This window comes from Nannospalax galili, unplaced genomic scaffold (genome assembly GCF_000622305.1).
Source record: "Nannospalax galili isolate Female #2095 unplaced genomic scaffold, S.galili_v1.0 scaffold286, whole genome shotgun sequence".
In the NCBI taxonomy this organism is placed as follows: domain Eukaryota; kingdom Metazoa; phylum Chordata; class Mammalia; order Rodentia; family Spalacidae; genus Nannospalax; species Nannospalax galili.
Genome location: NW_008359442.1, coordinates 10,371,098 through 10,388,086, shown reverse-complemented (window position 1 = coordinate 10,388,086; position 16,989 = coordinate 10,371,098). Strand labels below are relative to the sequence as shown.

Genomic DNA, 16,989 nt, shown 5'->3' with positions numbered 1-16,989 from the left:
TAAAAAAAAAATTTTTTTAAATTTTATATATATGAATGTATTGTTAGCATGCATTGTTAAGTGCACCCATGTCATGCAGTATCTGAGGACGTCAGAAAAGGGTGTTGGATTCCTCTGGAACAGGAGTTTCGGGTGACTGGTAGCTGCCAAGTGGGTGCTAGGAATTGAATCTGGCTCCTCTGTTAAGAGCGGCCCAGTGCTCTTAACTGTTGAGCCATCTTTACAGTCCCAATATCTTTGTATTTAAATTTATTTTCAATAGGGACCTTAATTTGTAAAGTTATAAAGTCAGCAGCAAATTTTTCTCTTTTTGTCGTGTTAGGGATTGAGGCCAGATGGTCATGCTAAGCAAGCACTGTACCACTGGGCTATACTCTCAATCCCTTTCTCCCTCTTCTTTGTGATGGAGATTGGAGAGGGAAGCAGAGAGGCTGAAAATGCTAACTTCATTAGCAAGTAATATTACTAGCTACCTTAAAATGGTCTATGAACTGTATCCTCAAGAAACCAGTCAAATCTTCACATAACTCATCAGTATTTAGTAACTCATTTATTATTATCATCTATTATATCTTATTGTTAGAAACTTGAACAGTATAAAAAGTTACTTTTTTTTTGGTCTTTTTGAGACAGGGTCTCCCTGTAGCCCCAGCTGTCCTGGAACTCACTATGTAGACCAGACTGGCCTTGAACTCACAGAGATCCACCTGCCTCTGCCTCCTGAGTGCTGGGATTAAAAGGCGTGCACCACCGCGCCCGGCTTAAAAGTTACTTTTTAAAAAAAACAGGAATAAAAACAGCATTAGTGTTTGGGGAGGTAGTTCTGTGGTAGTATACAGTACTGACATCTAAAAATGTACATTGGGGACAGGTGTGGCAGTGCATGCTTTTGTGTCAGCATTCGAGGCAGAATGGATCACTGTGAGGCTGAGGCCAGTCTGATCTATACAGCGAGTGCCAGGTCAGCTGAGGCTACTGAGAGATGTTGTCTCAAAAAGACCAAAAAAAAAAAAAAAGTACATCGGGACTAGACAGATGACTCAGTTGTTAAGAAAGAACACTCACTGCTCTTGCAGAGGACCTGGATCAGTTAGTTCCCAGCACCCACATGGTGGCTCAAAACCATTTATAACTAAAGTTCTAGGGAATCTGTGTCCTCTTCTGGCCTTCACAGGCACTGCACACACATTATATACTTAGACACATGTAGGCAAAACACTCATACGCATGAATAAAAATAAATGTTAAAGAATGTACACCTACAATTTCTAACCTTTTTATGCTTTTACTTCCTTCACATATAAGGTATTCAAGGTATCCTCATTGTTATTCTTCCCTACCATTAAGGCATTAACAAAATTTAATTGGATTAATGGGATTTAAGTCATTAGCAAAAAAAAAAAAAAAAGCTCAATGTAGATTAAGTAATATGAATAAGATGCTAAAATTCTAACAATGATGCATTTCAAAATACCTGCACCAATCATGGTGATTGGAGATTCAATATATATCCATTCATCAGTATATATTCCAGAATGAACAAAGATTAACCCATCAAAATGAGCTTCCTGTACTCCACCAAGGGCATCTTCAATAGTATCATAATACTAAAAAGAAAAAAAAAAAAAAGTAGTGTCAATATAGAACTGAAAGATTATCATCTGAAGTCATAAAAAAACTCATCAGTTAAGCCCAGACCAGGTAAATTCATAGTAGTATAGAACACATTTGACATGAAAGTGGGAAGGGAGGCTACTGGGGGTAGAAGACATAATATGGGGGCAGCAAGAAGTGGCTAGGGGACAAGGGAGGAGAATCAACAAATTTTATTTGAAAATGCTATAATGAAACCCCACACTTTGTATGCTAATTAAAAAAAACATACCAACATATTTTCTCTTCCTTTATATCTTGCAGGGTTACTGTAGAAATGTTCAGCAAATCCTGGCTTTACATGTGCACCTTTATACTAAAATGTCAAAAGCAAAACAAAACACTGACTAGCTGATACACAAATATTACAGTCTAAATCAATGCACCACCCTGTAACATTTATTAAATATAAAACAATTCCTAATCATTCCAACTAATTTTGTCACATAGTACAATGGAAAACCTATTTTACTATCTAGTAAGAAAGGCAGATTTTAATTTTACCACTACTATTATTTTGGGCTACATAAATCTTTGATGTGGGAAATGTCCCATGTAGTGAAGGATGTTTAGCTCTATTCCTGGCCTCCCATTGTGATAAACAAAAAGTATCTCAAGACTGCCAAATATCTCTTGACATTTTAGAGAAAAATTACCCCTAGCTAAGAACCACTCAAAAAAAAAAAAGGCTAGGTGGAATTTTAAAACTACTAAAACCTAGTAATTTATATACAAGTTCAGACAAACCCAATGGAATCATAACTGTCCATGTTACTGATGCTTACTGTTATTGGAATTTTAAAAATTAATTTTTTACTTTATGTGTTTTCCCTGCATGTATACAAGTGTACCTATGTTGTGCAGTGCCCTCAGAGGCCAGAAGAGAGTACTGGATCCCCTGGAACTGGAGTTCAGAAGGGTTGTTAGTTGCCATGTGGGTGCTGGGAATCAAACTAGGTCCTCTGCAAGAGGAGACAGTGCTCTTAACCACTGAACCATCTCTTCAGCCCCCTGCTATTGATTTTTTTTCCCCCCGTTAGGCAGAGTCTCACTCTGTGACCAGGCTAGCCTTGAACTTGTGATCTTCAGCTACCTGAGTGCTGGGACTGCAGGTGTGTGCCACTATGTCCAGTTAATAGCCTATTCTTGGATACATTTATTTTTATAAAAAAACTTATTTACAAATACATAGTATCAACCACTATTTCTACATTTCATACCAACTGCTGGAAACTCTCTTTCCATGGATTTGGATGTTCATATTCTTCTGGATTAATCTGGTAGAATTTTCCAGGTTCAGGATGCATCATAGGGCGGGTATATTCGAATACTTCCATATACAATCGTTTCCTGAAGGGAAAAAGGATTTAAAGAGGTCTTCATAAAATATCTTCTAGATTAATAAAATCTTAAAACAAATATATTATCTGAGGGATCAAAAATGAATAAAGAAAGCCATATTAAACACCAAAACACAGTTAAGGGCACTGGCTGCTCTTGCAGAGGACCCAGGTTCTATTCCCAGAACTGACATGGCAGCTAACAATCATCCTTAACTCCAGTTCCAGAGGAATCCAACACCCTCTTCTGAACACCCCAGGCATTGAATGACACAGGTGCACTTTAAGGTCTTCCAATGTAACCCCAGCTGGCTTCAGCCCCCTGGCTTGGAACTTGTGATTCTCCTGCCTCAGCTCACTAAACGTTGGGATTACCAGCATGTGTTGCCACACTTGACAATTTCTTATTGATTAATCTGTCCTTATACAATCTTATACATGTACAGCACATTCTATTACTTTTACCCCGTCATCAGTTCCCCACCTCACTTTTCCTACAGGCCCTTCCCACATTCAGGTCTTTTTTGCTTTGTGACCCACCGATTTTAACCAGACTGTGTGACCATGGACGGGTTTGACACTACCCATCTGGAGCCTATTAGGCTCAACACTGGGCATATAACAGAATGTGCTATATACATGCATAAAATCAAGTGCACCAAATCTTAAAACTGGAGTTATGGTAATTATCATGTAAAGTTTTTTTCTCTTTATTCTGTTTTCTCTTACAAATAAACCCTATCTTAAATATAAGCTGTATCTCATTTTTATATCATGACATAAAAATAACCTCTAGGGCTGGGCATGAAGGCATCCTTTTCATGATCTTAGCACTTGAGTAGCTAAAGTAGGATAGTGTTCAAGGCCAGCCTGAGCTACACATCAAGATCCTGTCTCAAAGAACAAACAAAAGAAGTATAAAAACACACACTTCTGCAAAATAGAGAAAAGCATAATGATGGCATAGTTTTATCTTTTTTTTTTTTTTGAGACAGGTTCTCCTTGTAGCCCCAGCTGTCCTGGAGCTCATTATGTAGACCAGGCTGGCCTTGAACTCACAGAGATCCGCCTGTCTCTGTGTCCCAAGTGCCGGGACCACAGGTGTGCGCCACCACGCCTGGCTATTATTTTTATTTTATGTGTATGAATGTTATGCCTACATATAGGTAAATGCACCTGTGCTGTGCAATGCTCACGGAGGACAAAACAGGCTGTTGGATCCCCTGGAACTGGAGTTATGGACTCCAACTGGAGTTAGCTGCCATGTGGGTGCTGGGATTTGAACCCGGGTCTTCTGCAAGAACAGTCAGTGTTCTTAACCGCTGAGCCATCTCTCCAGCCCCACAACTATTTTCAAGTGATGTATAAAGTATACACTCCCACGCTTGGATATGTCTTACTTTATATGACTCTTCTTTGAGAAGCCCACACCCATGCTCTTGGTGTTTCTTAATTTTCTTCTGAATGCCTCTCTGTTAATTCTGGTGCTTAAGCCTTTATTAAAATATCTTTAGGGGCTGGAGAGATGGCTCAGCAGTTAAGAGCATTGACTGCTCTTTCAGAAGACCGGGATTCGATTCCCAGCACCCACACGGTGGCTAACAACCATCTGTAACTCCAGTTCCAGGGAATCTGATGCCTTCTTCTGACCTCTGTAGACATTGCACAACATGGGTGCACTTACACACACGCAGGCAATATACTCATGTACACAAAATAAAAATAATAACTATTTAAAAAATAAAATATCTTTGTTAATTCCAGGCATGGTGACTTGTATCTTTATTCCCAGCACTTAGGAGGCCGAGGCAGAATCTGTGTGAGATCAAGGCCAGCCTGGTCTACCTAATGAGTTCCTGGTCACCTGGGGCTACAGGGAGACCGTGTCTCAAAAAGACAAAACAAAACAACCCTAAAACTCTGTTAAACCTCAACTCTGCTTCGTAAAAGAATAAAAAAGTAGAAATGAAATGAGCTGGGTGTAGTAGCATATACCTGTAATCCCAGCACTTGAAAAACTGGGACAGGAGGATTAGGAGGTCAAGGACAGCTTCAGCTACATAGCCATTCTAAGAGCAGCCTGGGCTAGACAAGATTGTGAACACCCCTGTTTAAAACCCCCTGAAAATTAAAAAAAGGAAAAAAAAAATCCAAAAAATAAAAAACAACACTTAGTTCTTTTTTAAAAAAGTATTTTATCTTTATTTTATGTGTATGAGTGTATTGCCTGCATTTATGTGAGTGCACCCGTGTCATGCAATGCTGCAGAGGTCAGAAGAGAGCTTCTTCAGTTTTCCTGGAACTGGAGTTAAGGATGGTTTGTAGCTACCATGTGAGTGCTGGGAATCAAACCCCGGTCATCTGCAAGAGCAGTCAGTGCTCTTAACCACTGAGCCATCTCTCCAGTCCCTCACTTAGTTCCTTTTAGCTGGTAAATAGTAGAAAGAGTATTTCATCCACTGGTTCATAAGTAATTCTTGAATTGACAAGTCTATAAATCCATATTTATGACAAACAGGTAATTTAGAATTTATAAGCATTTAAATTTTGTTTTAACTACTTAATTATAACTACAAACTCACGCTTCAACTTCCCTATGTTTGGCATTTTGGGTATCATATAATATAGATTTCAAGATAATAAGGAGTAGGTTTTCACTTACCACAAAATTGGATCATTAGCAAGTTCACTAAAGCGTTTGCACACACAAGCTGCTCTACAAAGATCTTGTTCCAACAAATAAGAGAAGATTTTTAAAACTACTTCATCTGGAAGTTTCTCCTGAAGATACTGTTCAGCAGGTGCTGCTAAAAGAGGAGATTAACAGAATGTAAACAATTTGGTTATTAACCAGTGACTTTCTTATTAAAGAACAGTTTTTATTTTATCTACTAGCTTGTATTTTTTGATGATGGTCATAATATTTGACTTTCAGAGATAACAAACATTTATCTCCACTTATCTTTTTTTTTTAAAGATACCATGTGACATCTTTTTGTTTGTTTTCTGAGCCAGGGTTCTGCTAAGGTTACCAAGCTGGCCTTGAACTCATTTACTCTGTAAATCTAGGGAGGCCTTGAACTTTCTTTCCATCCTCCTCTCCTGAGTAGCTGGGATTATGGGCCCTTATCACCAGACCCTGGTGACAAAAAGCATTTTTAAACAAAAATGAAAGTCAGGCTGGAGATGCCTCCATAGTCAAGAGCACACTCTACTCTTGCAGGAGAGGAGTTCAGTTCCCAGCACCCATGTCAGGGTACCTTACAACCTCTCGGAACTCCAGCTGTAGGGGATCCAACACCCTCTTCTGGTCTCTGCAGAAAACTGCACTAAAGTGCAAATACACATACACATAATTAAAAATAAAACTAAATCTGCTGGGTGTGGCAGCACATGCCTTTAATCCCAGCACTTGGGAGGCAGGGCAGGCGGATCTCTGTGAGTTCGAGGCCTGGTCCACATAGTTCCAGGACCCCTGAGGCTACAGGGAGACCCTGTCTCAAAAAGACCAAAAAATAAATAAAAAATAAAAAATAAAAATAAATCTTAAAAAGTCAAAGAGGGGGCTGGAAAGATGGCTCAGTGGGTAAGACCACTGGCTGCTCTTGCAGAGGACCCAGCTTTGGTTCCCAGTACCCACACAGTGGCTAACAATCAAATGTAACTCAAATTCCTGGAGATAAAATGTCCCTTCCAAGCTTCTGTAGTACACTTATATACATGCAGGCAAAACACTCATACACATTAAAAAAAAAAACAAAAAACCCAAAGGTTAGGATTCTAATACATACTTTAATACATTTTCAAGGGGCTAGAGAGATGGCTCAGCAGTTAAGAGCACTGACTGCTTTTCCGAAGGACCTGGGTTTGATTCCCAGCATCCACATGGTGGCTAACAACCATCTGTAACTCCAGTTTCAGGGGATCTGACACCCTCTTCTGACCTCCACAAGCATTGCATGACATGGGTACACATACACACATACAGGCAACACACTCATACACATAAAAAAAATAAAATAAAAAAATACATATTCAAATAATATTTATTTTTTGGCATCAAATACTAATTTTTAAAACATCTTGCCCTACCCCTTAGTTTCCCATACAAAATACCTGATAAATCTTGTGACTTTCCAGACACTCTTGCACGCTTTGCTCGATGACCAAAGTTTTCTGTAGTTGAAGTTGAGGCACCCTTCAAAAACAAAGAAAACTAAGCAAATATTTCTACTGCATATAATAATTACCTCAAAAGAATAATGACATTATTTTTTTCCCCTAAAATTCTTTTTTTTTTTTTTTTGGTCTTTTTGAGACAAGGTCTCCCTGTAGCCCCAGCTGACCTGGAATTCGCTATATAGACCAGGCTGGCCTCGAACTCACAGAGATCCGCCTGCCTCTGCCTCCCAAGTGCTGGTATTAAAGGGTACGCCACCACGCCCTGCTCCCCTAAAATTCTTTAATTACCAATTACAGTGAACTTACCTCCATACTGCTCTTTGTAGGACACGCTGTTCTTTTTGGCAAAAGAGTTTTTCTGCGAAGCTGGTATGGACTATTTTGTGCACCAGGACCTGATTCTTCTGCAACCATATCTGCAGGTACCTCATCATCTGCAATAAGATTAAAAAAAATAAGAAAAATCTGTTTTTTGGTCCTTTTTTTTTTTTTTTTTTTTTTTTTTTTTTTTTGAGACAGGGTCTCCCTGTAGCCCTAGCTATCCTGGAACTCACTATGTAGACCAGGCTGGCCTTGAACTCACAGAGATCCCCCTGCCTCTGCCTCCCAAGTGCTGGGATTAAAGGTGTGTGCCACCACACACAGAATCTGTCTTTTTTTAAAGGGTCTAAGACTGCAGTGAACTTTAAAACTTCAAATTTGGCAAGAGAAAGGATACACACAACTATTGTATAAAACTAGCCAATTAATTGGATAACCATTCAACAGATGTTAGATGCCTACAAAACTCAGAAGACACTGAAAAACAGCTGCTGACAGGAGCAGGACCACATGATCAGAGCCCAAACAAGGCAGCAAAGTGAGGTGCGCAGTCTGGCAAGGAGTGTCACAACAAAAAGGAAAGGAGACAGTTGAACTACATACCAACCAGACTGAAAGGGGCCACAGAGGGTACGCTTAGAGGGGTATGAAAAGTCTGCAATAGGGATGGGGAAAAGGAAGTAGCCAGAACAGGGCCATCAAGAGGCAGAGCAGGGAGAGAAGAGCTTCACACAGGAGAGGTGATGGCAGAGATGGATCACAGACAAGGTAAAATGATGGCCAAATAAGTAAATAGGATGATGGAAGCCAGATTTCTCACTGTCAGAGAAGACAGGTATAACTATAAAAAGAGAGAAAATGGAAAAAAGTTCCTTTAATGTTAAGACTAGAATTGGAGCTAAAAGTGTGAACTCACGGCTTTCAAACTACAGATTATATAAATACAGACGCAGGTGTTTAGATGTGTGGACAAATATGCTTAGCATCCTTAGTTGTCAACACTGACAGAGCCTGAGAAGACCAAGTTTCTCAGGGCAGTGAGCATGACCAGCAGTTGGATCTTGCTTCTGGATATATTCTCTATACAAGGAATTTTCATACTCCTTAGAGAAGAGGCAGATTCCAGGGCTGGGGCAGGAAAAGCATAAGATAAGCCTGGGATATTGCATAGCAGAAAGAAAGCGCTCAAGGAATGATAAAGGCGTAAAATGACATGGAGGTAAGCTTGAAAAGGGGTAATTACACTGGGTCATAAATCTTAGTAACCAGAGTAAAGGGATAACCCAGAGAATAGCAATCAGTTTTGTTATAAATATGTTGAAAAGTATGATGATGACAAAGTTATCTCCCCACATAAGTAAAAAGAGAAACAAAATAAATCTAATAGAGATGCCAACCACAAGTTTAAAAGCTTGAAGTTAACACTGTCATTAATAAAACAAAATTGTGTGTCACCTGATAGCAAACAAAAAAATCATAGAATTTCTATGATCTTCCTGATAAAAGATTCATAACCTGAATTAAATTACGAAGAATCATCAAAGAAGCCCAAATTTGTTCTGATTTGTTCTATTAAATAAATGGTCTCTGCCATGACTGTTAGAGAATAAAGGTGGTTCTCTGGGATTGAAGAGAAAGGGTTAACCAAACGAAATCTAGATCATTTTGTAAAAAGAATGCTATTCTGCCGGGCGTGGTGGCACACACCTTTAATCCCAGCACTTGGGAGGCTGAGGCAGGTGGATGTCTGTAAGTGTGAGGCCAGTCTGATTCCAGGCCAGCTGGGGCTACAGGGAGACCCTGTCTCAAAAAGGTCAAAAAAAAAAAAAAAAAAAAAGAAAAAGAAAAAGAAAAAGAATACTATTCCAACAATCTGTAAAAACTGAATGGAGCCTAAAGATTAGAAAACAGTGCCGAGTAAGTGTTAACTTGCTGATGTTAAAGAGTTGTAGTATCATCATTTAGGAGAATATTCTTTTTGTAGGAAAGATATACTAAAGTACTAGGTTGTAAAAAGTCAACATGCTGTCAACTCTTAAAGAACTCGGGTGTGTGCGTGTGTGAATGGAAATGAGGACAGATGGACTCTGACCTTAATTCTTTTTTAAGTTTGAATTAAAAACAAAACAAAACAAAACAACTCTAGCCAGGTGTGGTGATGCACACTTTTAATCTCAGTACTCAAGAGGCAGAGGCAGGTAGATCTCTGTGAGTTCCAAGCCAGCCTGGTCTAAATAGGGAGTTCCAGGCCAGCCAAGGCTATATAGTGAGACCCTGTCTCAACAAAAAAGGAAAGAAAAACCAGAGCAACAATAAAATCTAGTAAATTCCAATAGTGTAAATCTTCTTAAAAAGTAAACGCCACAAAACACAGCCAAAAGAATTAAGATCAGGGCTGGGCACGATGTCACACGCCTTTAGTCCCAGCACTTGGGAGGTAGAGGCAGGAGGATCTCTGTGAGTTGGGGTGGCTGGGGGCTACAGGAAGACCCTGTCTCAAAAAGACAAAAAAAAAAAAAAAAAAAAAAAAAAAAAAAAAAAAGAAAGAAAAAAAGAAAAAAAGAATTAAGATAGGGAAAAAAATGTGTGTAACACATTGCAAAAGAGAAATTCCTTTATATTCAATGGCCCCAAAATCATTATAGGATATATCAACAAGCTAAGTGTAGTGGTGCACACGGGTCAAAGACGTGACAGAACAGGCAGTTCCAAATTAAGGAAATGTAAACAAAAACTACAGCGAGATTATTTATCAAAGATCAAAAAAAGTGTCAGATGTGGTGGTGCATGCCTTTGATCCCAACAGAGGCAGGTGGATCTCACAAGCCAGCCTGTTCTACAGGGACTCCCCCCCCTCCCCACCTCTAAAAGCAAAAACAAGAACAAAATATTGTTTACATATTAGTATTATCAGAAGATAAGGAGAGGAAAACAGGATTTTTCATTGCTCTTTGGAAGGTAAATTTGGCAAGCCTTTACTTACACCTATACAATGGACTATGCTGTTAAAATATAAAGCGTGGGGCTGGGGAGATGGCTCAGCAGTTAAGAACACTGTTCTTGCAGAAGACCCGGGTTCAAATCTCAGCACCCACAAGGCAGCTAACAACTGTCCGTAACTCCAGTTCCAGGGGATCTGACAGCCTCTTCTGTCCTCCGCGGGCACTACACAACACGGGTGCACTTATTTACATGCAGGCAATACACACATACACATAAAATAAAAATTAAAAAATATATATATAAAGCACTGGGGAGGCAGAGGCAGATGGATCTCTGTGAGTTGAAGGCCAAACTGGTCTACACATAGTGAGTTCCAGGGCAGCTGAGGCTACAGGAAGACCTGTCTCAGAAAGACTTAAAAAAAATAAAAAATATAAAGGAATTCTGTATTGTTTGATGAGGACTACCTCTAATATACAGTCAAGTATAAAAACCAGAGCTGGGGATTATAACAATGATAACAGCATTTGCCTAATATGCACAAGGCCCAAACTATTAAAAAAAAAAAAGCAAAAAACAAAACTACATATATATTTATGTATGGAACATATTTAGTCCCCCCCACCCCTACACACAAATATAAACTCTACAGGACAGGGAATCAGTTTGAAGAGGCTCTTACGGGCTAAAGAAAAGAAGGAATTGGAAGAACTGGAGGAAATATATTTAAATCTGTAAGTTCATAGATACAGAAGAAAAAAGTTTACTCTGAAAGATGCTGGTAAAAATAAGCCCATCATTTTCAAACTGATAAAAGATGAAGAATGATCAAATATCTGATCTTCTAGGTTTACTATAAACTGAACCACCTGATAACAATAGACAAAGAGAAACTTCTCTACAGATAGCTCTATCAGTAAATAGTAAGACTGCAGAATCACTACCCTGAAATTTCTTAATAAATTACTGAATTTAACTACTAAATATCAGTCACCCTTAGTATCACTAAAAGAAAAAAATCAGAAGATTTTGTATTTCCTACAGTCTTATCTCATCAAAAACAACAAACTAGAATTTGATCAAGCTACAAACTACAAGTCAATCTGCCTGTTTCTTTGACAAGTAAACTGAAGGCAAAAATAGTGGGGGAAAAATAGGCAAAATTAAAGAATACTGTTTAAGAACATACAATTTTAGGGGCTGGAGAGATGGCTCAATATTTAAGAGCACTTGCTGCTCTTATAGAGAACTTGGATTAGGTTTCTAGCACCCACATGGTGGCTAACCATCTGTAACTCCAGGTCCAGGGGATCCAACATGCTCTTGCCTCCATGGGCATTGCACAACACAGCTGCACTTAATACTTCAAGCAAAGCATTCATACATATAAACTCACTCTCACACTCTCTCTCTCTCTCTCTCTCTCTCTCTCTCTCTCTCTCTCTCTCTCAAAAAACACAGGGTCTCACCGCCAGGTGTGGTGGTGGCATGCCTTTAGTCCCAGCACTCAGGAGGCAGAGGCAGGCAGATCTCTGTGGGTTCAAGGCCAGCCTGATCTACATAGTAAGTTCCAGGCCAGAAATCCTGTCTCAGAAAGACCAAAAAGAAAACAAAAAACAAAAAAAACAAACCCATAGGGTCTCCCTGTAGCCCCAGCTGGAATCTCACAGAGATGTGCCTGCCTCTGCCTCCCAGGTGCTGGGATCAAAGGTGTGTGATAATACATGAAGTCCCAAAAATGTTTTTTTTTTTTCTTTTTGAGACAGTGTCTCCCTGTAGCCCCAGCTGGCCTGGAACTCGTTATGTAGACCAGGCTGGCCTTGACCTCACAGAGATCCGCCTGCCTCTGCCTCCAGGAGTGCTGAGACTAAAGGAGTGCCACCACGCCTGGCACCCAAAATGTATTTTTTTTTTTTTTTTTGGTCTTTCTGAGACAGGGTCTTCCTGTAGCTCCCCTGCGTGGAACTTGCTCTGTAGACCAGGCTGGGCCTCGAACTCAGAGATCCGCTTGCCTCTGCCTCCCAAGTGCTGGGATTAAAGGTGTGAGCCACCATGCCTGGCCAAAAATGTATTTTTAAAAGGAGGTGGTGGTATAAGTAGAAGCCTTCCAGTCAGCTGACTCAGTAAATTAACATTTAAGCATAAATAATCTCATATAGTAAAGATAACTGTTTGTCTCCCTTTTTCATGAGGAATATGTAACAAGACCCTCAGTGAATGCCTAAAGTATATGCGTGTATTGCCTGCATGTAGGTAAGTGCACCCATGTCGTGCAATGCCCGAGGTCAGAAGAGGCCCTGGGACTGGAGTTACAGACAGTTGTTAGTTGCCATGTGGGTGCTGGGATTCGATCCCAGGTCTTCTGCAAGAACAACCAGTGTTCTTAATTGCTGAGCCATCTCTCCAGCCATCAATTTTTACTATACATTTATTAGTGTATTGCCTGCATGTAGGTAAGTGCACCCATGTCGTGCAATGCCCGAGGTCAGAAGAGGCCCTGGGACTGGAGTTACAGACAGTTGTTAGTTGCCATGTGGGTGCTGGGATTCGATCCCAGGTCTTCTGCAAGAACAACCAGTGTTCTTAATTGCTGAGCCATCTCTCCAGCCATCAATTTTTACTATACATTTATTATGCACCATGGAAATTACTTTTGAAGTCTGAGGTACTATAGCAAAATTAACTAAAGTTTAGCTATTATTTCATTTAAAAAACAGGCTCCCAAAATTACACAGGTTACTGCCCCAGTCCTTGATTATCTTCTAGAGCTTGATGGTAAGACCCTATTGCTGAAGACAGGACATACTTTGGACACAGAATTTGGAGCAATGGAGCCGGAACTGACCTGGAAGTCATCTCCCCTGAAGGGTAGTTCTCAAGGTGTTGAAGAGCACCATGCAAGTTGCTAAGAGACAACATCAATTGATGGTCCAACCCCAGCTTCAAGGCCTAAAAACCACATTAATGATGACCACAGCAAAGGACATGGGTACAATACTGGCACTTTTATCTTGGGGGCAATCAACAACTACCTAATTGAACTTAAAGCCAACTTAATGTGTGGCAGTGTAAACATAGCCAAATACATATATAGCTGGAGAGGTCAAAGATCTTAGAGAAAACTCCAAAGCTGTCACACCCCTTGACAAATGTAATATGGATCCTTAAATCTATAGACAAGTGTCCCAATCACCACCCATCAAAGAAGCTTCTTTTTCAACAGAGATAGTTATGAGTTCCACAAATGGTCACACAGAGATTCTCTGTGAATTGCCCAAACCTAAGTGGCACATCTAGGATGCAACCTCTAAACCTAAGGCTCACAGAAGATGGAACAAGGGATAAAGAGAACACTAATGCATCTTTCAATTCTCATTAAGGAAGCTCCCTCATGCAACAGAGGGCCAGGAACGCAAAAGGTCACAAATGTCCAAAATATAGAGTAAGAGTCTCCAAAGGGTGGGTCCTTGGACAGGACTCACCCAGACTTCAGGGATCATTGTGGAAGAGGGGGGCGGAAAGATTGTTAAGAGTCAGGAAGGAGGTGCATGACCATACAGAAATAGTCCTACAGGCTCCTGGACTCTTCACGTATGAACCTACAGCAATGGTGTCAGTATGCACAAAACCCATGCAAACGTAAGCAGACAAAAACCTAGCACAGAACTGTGGAAATGAACAGCAGACCCCAATCTTAGTAGAAGAATTATTGGCAGCTGATTACTGCTGGATGAGAATGAGCTGATCTTTATTTTTTTTTAAAAAATATTTATTAATTTTATTTTATGCATATTTGTGTATTGCCTGCATGTATTTAAGTGCACCCATGTCAGGCAATGCCCACAGGACGGACAGAAGAGGCTGTCGAATCCATGGACAGTTGTTAGCTGCCATGTGGGTGCTGGGATTCAAACCTGGGTCTTCTGCAAGAACAGCCAGTGTTCTTACCCGCTGAGCCATCTCTCCAGCCCTGAGCTGACCTTCTTAAAGGGAGGGATTCTAGATAGACTGACTAGATCCCAGTGGATGAACGTGCACTGAGGGACATCTGGGGACACTAACTTTACATGATAGGCCTTAACACAAATGACAGAAGATATGAACTCCAGTATCGTGTGTGTGTGTGTGTGTGTGTGTGTGTGTGTGTGTGTGTGTGTGGTAATGGGAGGGTGCCAAAAGGGAAGGGTTATAAAGATGATTTTCTGTATGAAATACACAAAAATTCAATATAAAAAATATTCTTAGCTGGGTGTTATGGCACATGTCTATTCCTCCAGCATGTAGGTTAAGGCAAGAGGATCATGAGTTCAAGGCTATCCTAGGCTATATAATAAAAAATATTTTTTTTTACTTTATTTTTTTAATCTTTTTGAGACAGTGTCTCCCTGTAGACCCAGGTGGCCTGGAACTCACTATGGAGACCAGGTTGGCCTTGAACTCAGAGAGATCCTCCTGCCTCTGCCTCCCAAGTGCTGGGATTAACATGCCCAGGTAATAGCTTTCTTTATACCTTAACCTTAAAAGTCTACACAAACACTCTTAACACTGATATACATCTGTACAATTTTGATCTCTGGCCCAGCTCTCTCTGACACAGGGACTTACCATATAGTCACATAGCCCTGGAACTATTGTATCTGGACTAGGCTGGCCTTAAACTTATGGTGGTCCTTCTGCCTGTACCTTCCAAGTGATTAAAGGTGTGTGCTACCAACTTTAATTTCTGAAAATTAATTTGGTTTACTCTTTCACACTGGTCTGTTAAACTTTATCATGTTTTATTTCCTTCTTTAATTCCTCAAATATTTGTTTATTGTATATATGTGTTATTCATATAGATGTGTGTGTGTGTGTGTGTGTGTGTGTGTGTGTGTGTGTGTATTCACAGAACAACTTTCAGGAGTTGTCTTTCCACTGTGGGTTCCAGGGATCAAACTCATGTTGTCAGACTTGTGTGGCAATTGCCTTTACCCACTGAGCCACCTCATTCCCTTCACCATACATTTCATATTATTGTTTAGATTTTTCTATCATTAAGTTAGTTCTTGAGTGTTTGACTGTGGGCATTTTTTCTCATCACTACCCACAATTAGGGAAGTTTTCAATTTTTAGGTCACATTTCCAAGTCCACAGAGCTCTATTTCGAAGAGTCCAAAGGTCACAGTTCTTGTGCCTATGTGTGCACTAAAATTCCACCCCCAAGATCTCATGTAACATGTAACATGTAACTGGGACCACAAAGTCCCTGTCCTACCATACAGCAGCACTAGCTCCCACTTACTTCTTTGGTTTCTCTCATCTCTAGCACTTGTGACTTACTTCTTTCCTTCCTGGAGTTTAGGTACACTTTCCAGTTTTGCTATTCATTCTGCTATGTTTGTATTACCATACATCCATTATCTTTTGTTCCCTTCTGAAATTATAGAGATGTATTCCCCAAGATAGGCCTGGCATACAAGTAATAAAAATTATCTATACTGGGGAAGCAGAGACAGGTAGATCTCTGTGAGTTTGAGGCCAGCCTGATTTACATAGTGACTTCTAGGCCAGACACCTACATAACGAGACCTTGTCTCAAAAAACAAAAAAGTGATTTGTTATATAAATATGCAAAACAATTCAGAAAGCCAAGGGTCCATGGTAGCTGCCAAATACTGCCTGCCCCTCTCTCTCTCTCTCTCGATTAGGTCTCATACTAGCCCAGGTTATCAAACTTGCTACTTAGCTGAGGGTGACCTTGAATTCTGATCTTTCTGACCCCTGGGATTATGGTGTATGTGACTGTATATATAGTGGGCCTAATTTTTCTTTCTTAGTCTTTATAACTTTCATATTTTATCATGGAATACCAGTATTTAGCTATCTGGCTGTAAACTAAGACTACTTGCTAAATTTTAACTCTCAAAACAAAAATTATATTCAACCAAAAACTTAAAGAGAAAATTTAATTTTCAAATTAGGAAAAAAACGTTCTCTACAAGATATGCTGCATAAAAAAGAGAATACAAACCATGTGTAATTTTAATTTTCTAGTAGCTATATAAAATAGTAAAATTTACTTTAATATATTTACTTAATATATTGGATTGGATTCCTAGCACCTACATAGACGCTAAGAACCGTCCTTAACTCCAGTTCCAGGGCAATCTGACACCCTCTTCTGACCTCTGTGGTATGCACTCACATACATGCATGCAATACACTCATACACATAAAATAAAAATATTAAAATTTTTTTTTAAAAAGGATAAAAAGTTAATATGTAAGCTGGGTATCACCTATAATTCCAGCTCTCAGGAGGCAGTGACAGGTGAATCTTTGTGTAGCAAGTTCCAAGCCAGCCAGGGATAGAGTGTAGGAAACAGTCCCAAAAGCAACAAGTGCAATTTGAAAGATACATATATAATTTCTAGACTTTATTTCAAATCTTATATATTACAGTCTTCATTTATTAATAGGGACCATTTTGATAAGTAAGGCCTTTACAAAATAAACATGCTTCTTAATTAAAAAAATCTTCGAACATTTATTATCCAGTAGCAATGAAAAT

The 16,989-nt window shown here is 39.6% G+C and overlaps 1 protein-coding gene across 1 annotated transcript in view; it reads right to left on the bottom strand.

Moving 5' to 3' along the window:
* The window catches only part of Fbxo11 (F-box protein 11), a 90,641-nt gene that overhangs the window by 18,833 nt on the left and 54,819 nt on the right, over nucleotides 1–16,989 (bottom strand). Inside the window, exons 2-7 of the mRNA XM_008823047.3 lie at nucleotides 7,482–7,609; nucleotides 7,110–7,191; nucleotides 5,656–5,800; nucleotides 2,874–3,003; nucleotides 1,886–1,969; nucleotides 1,475–1,607 (exon numbers count right to left, since the gene is read on the bottom strand). Coding sequence (XP_008821269.1) covers nucleotides 1,475–1,607; nucleotides 1,886–1,969; nucleotides 2,874–3,003; nucleotides 5,656–5,800; nucleotides 7,110–7,191; nucleotides 7,482–7,589 — 682 coding nt within the window. The 5' untranslated portion in view covers nucleotides 7,590–7,609. The remainder of the gene's footprint in view (nucleotides 1–1,474; nucleotides 1,608–1,885; nucleotides 1,970–2,873; nucleotides 3,004–5,655; nucleotides 5,801–7,109; nucleotides 7,192–7,481; nucleotides 7,610–16,989) is intronic.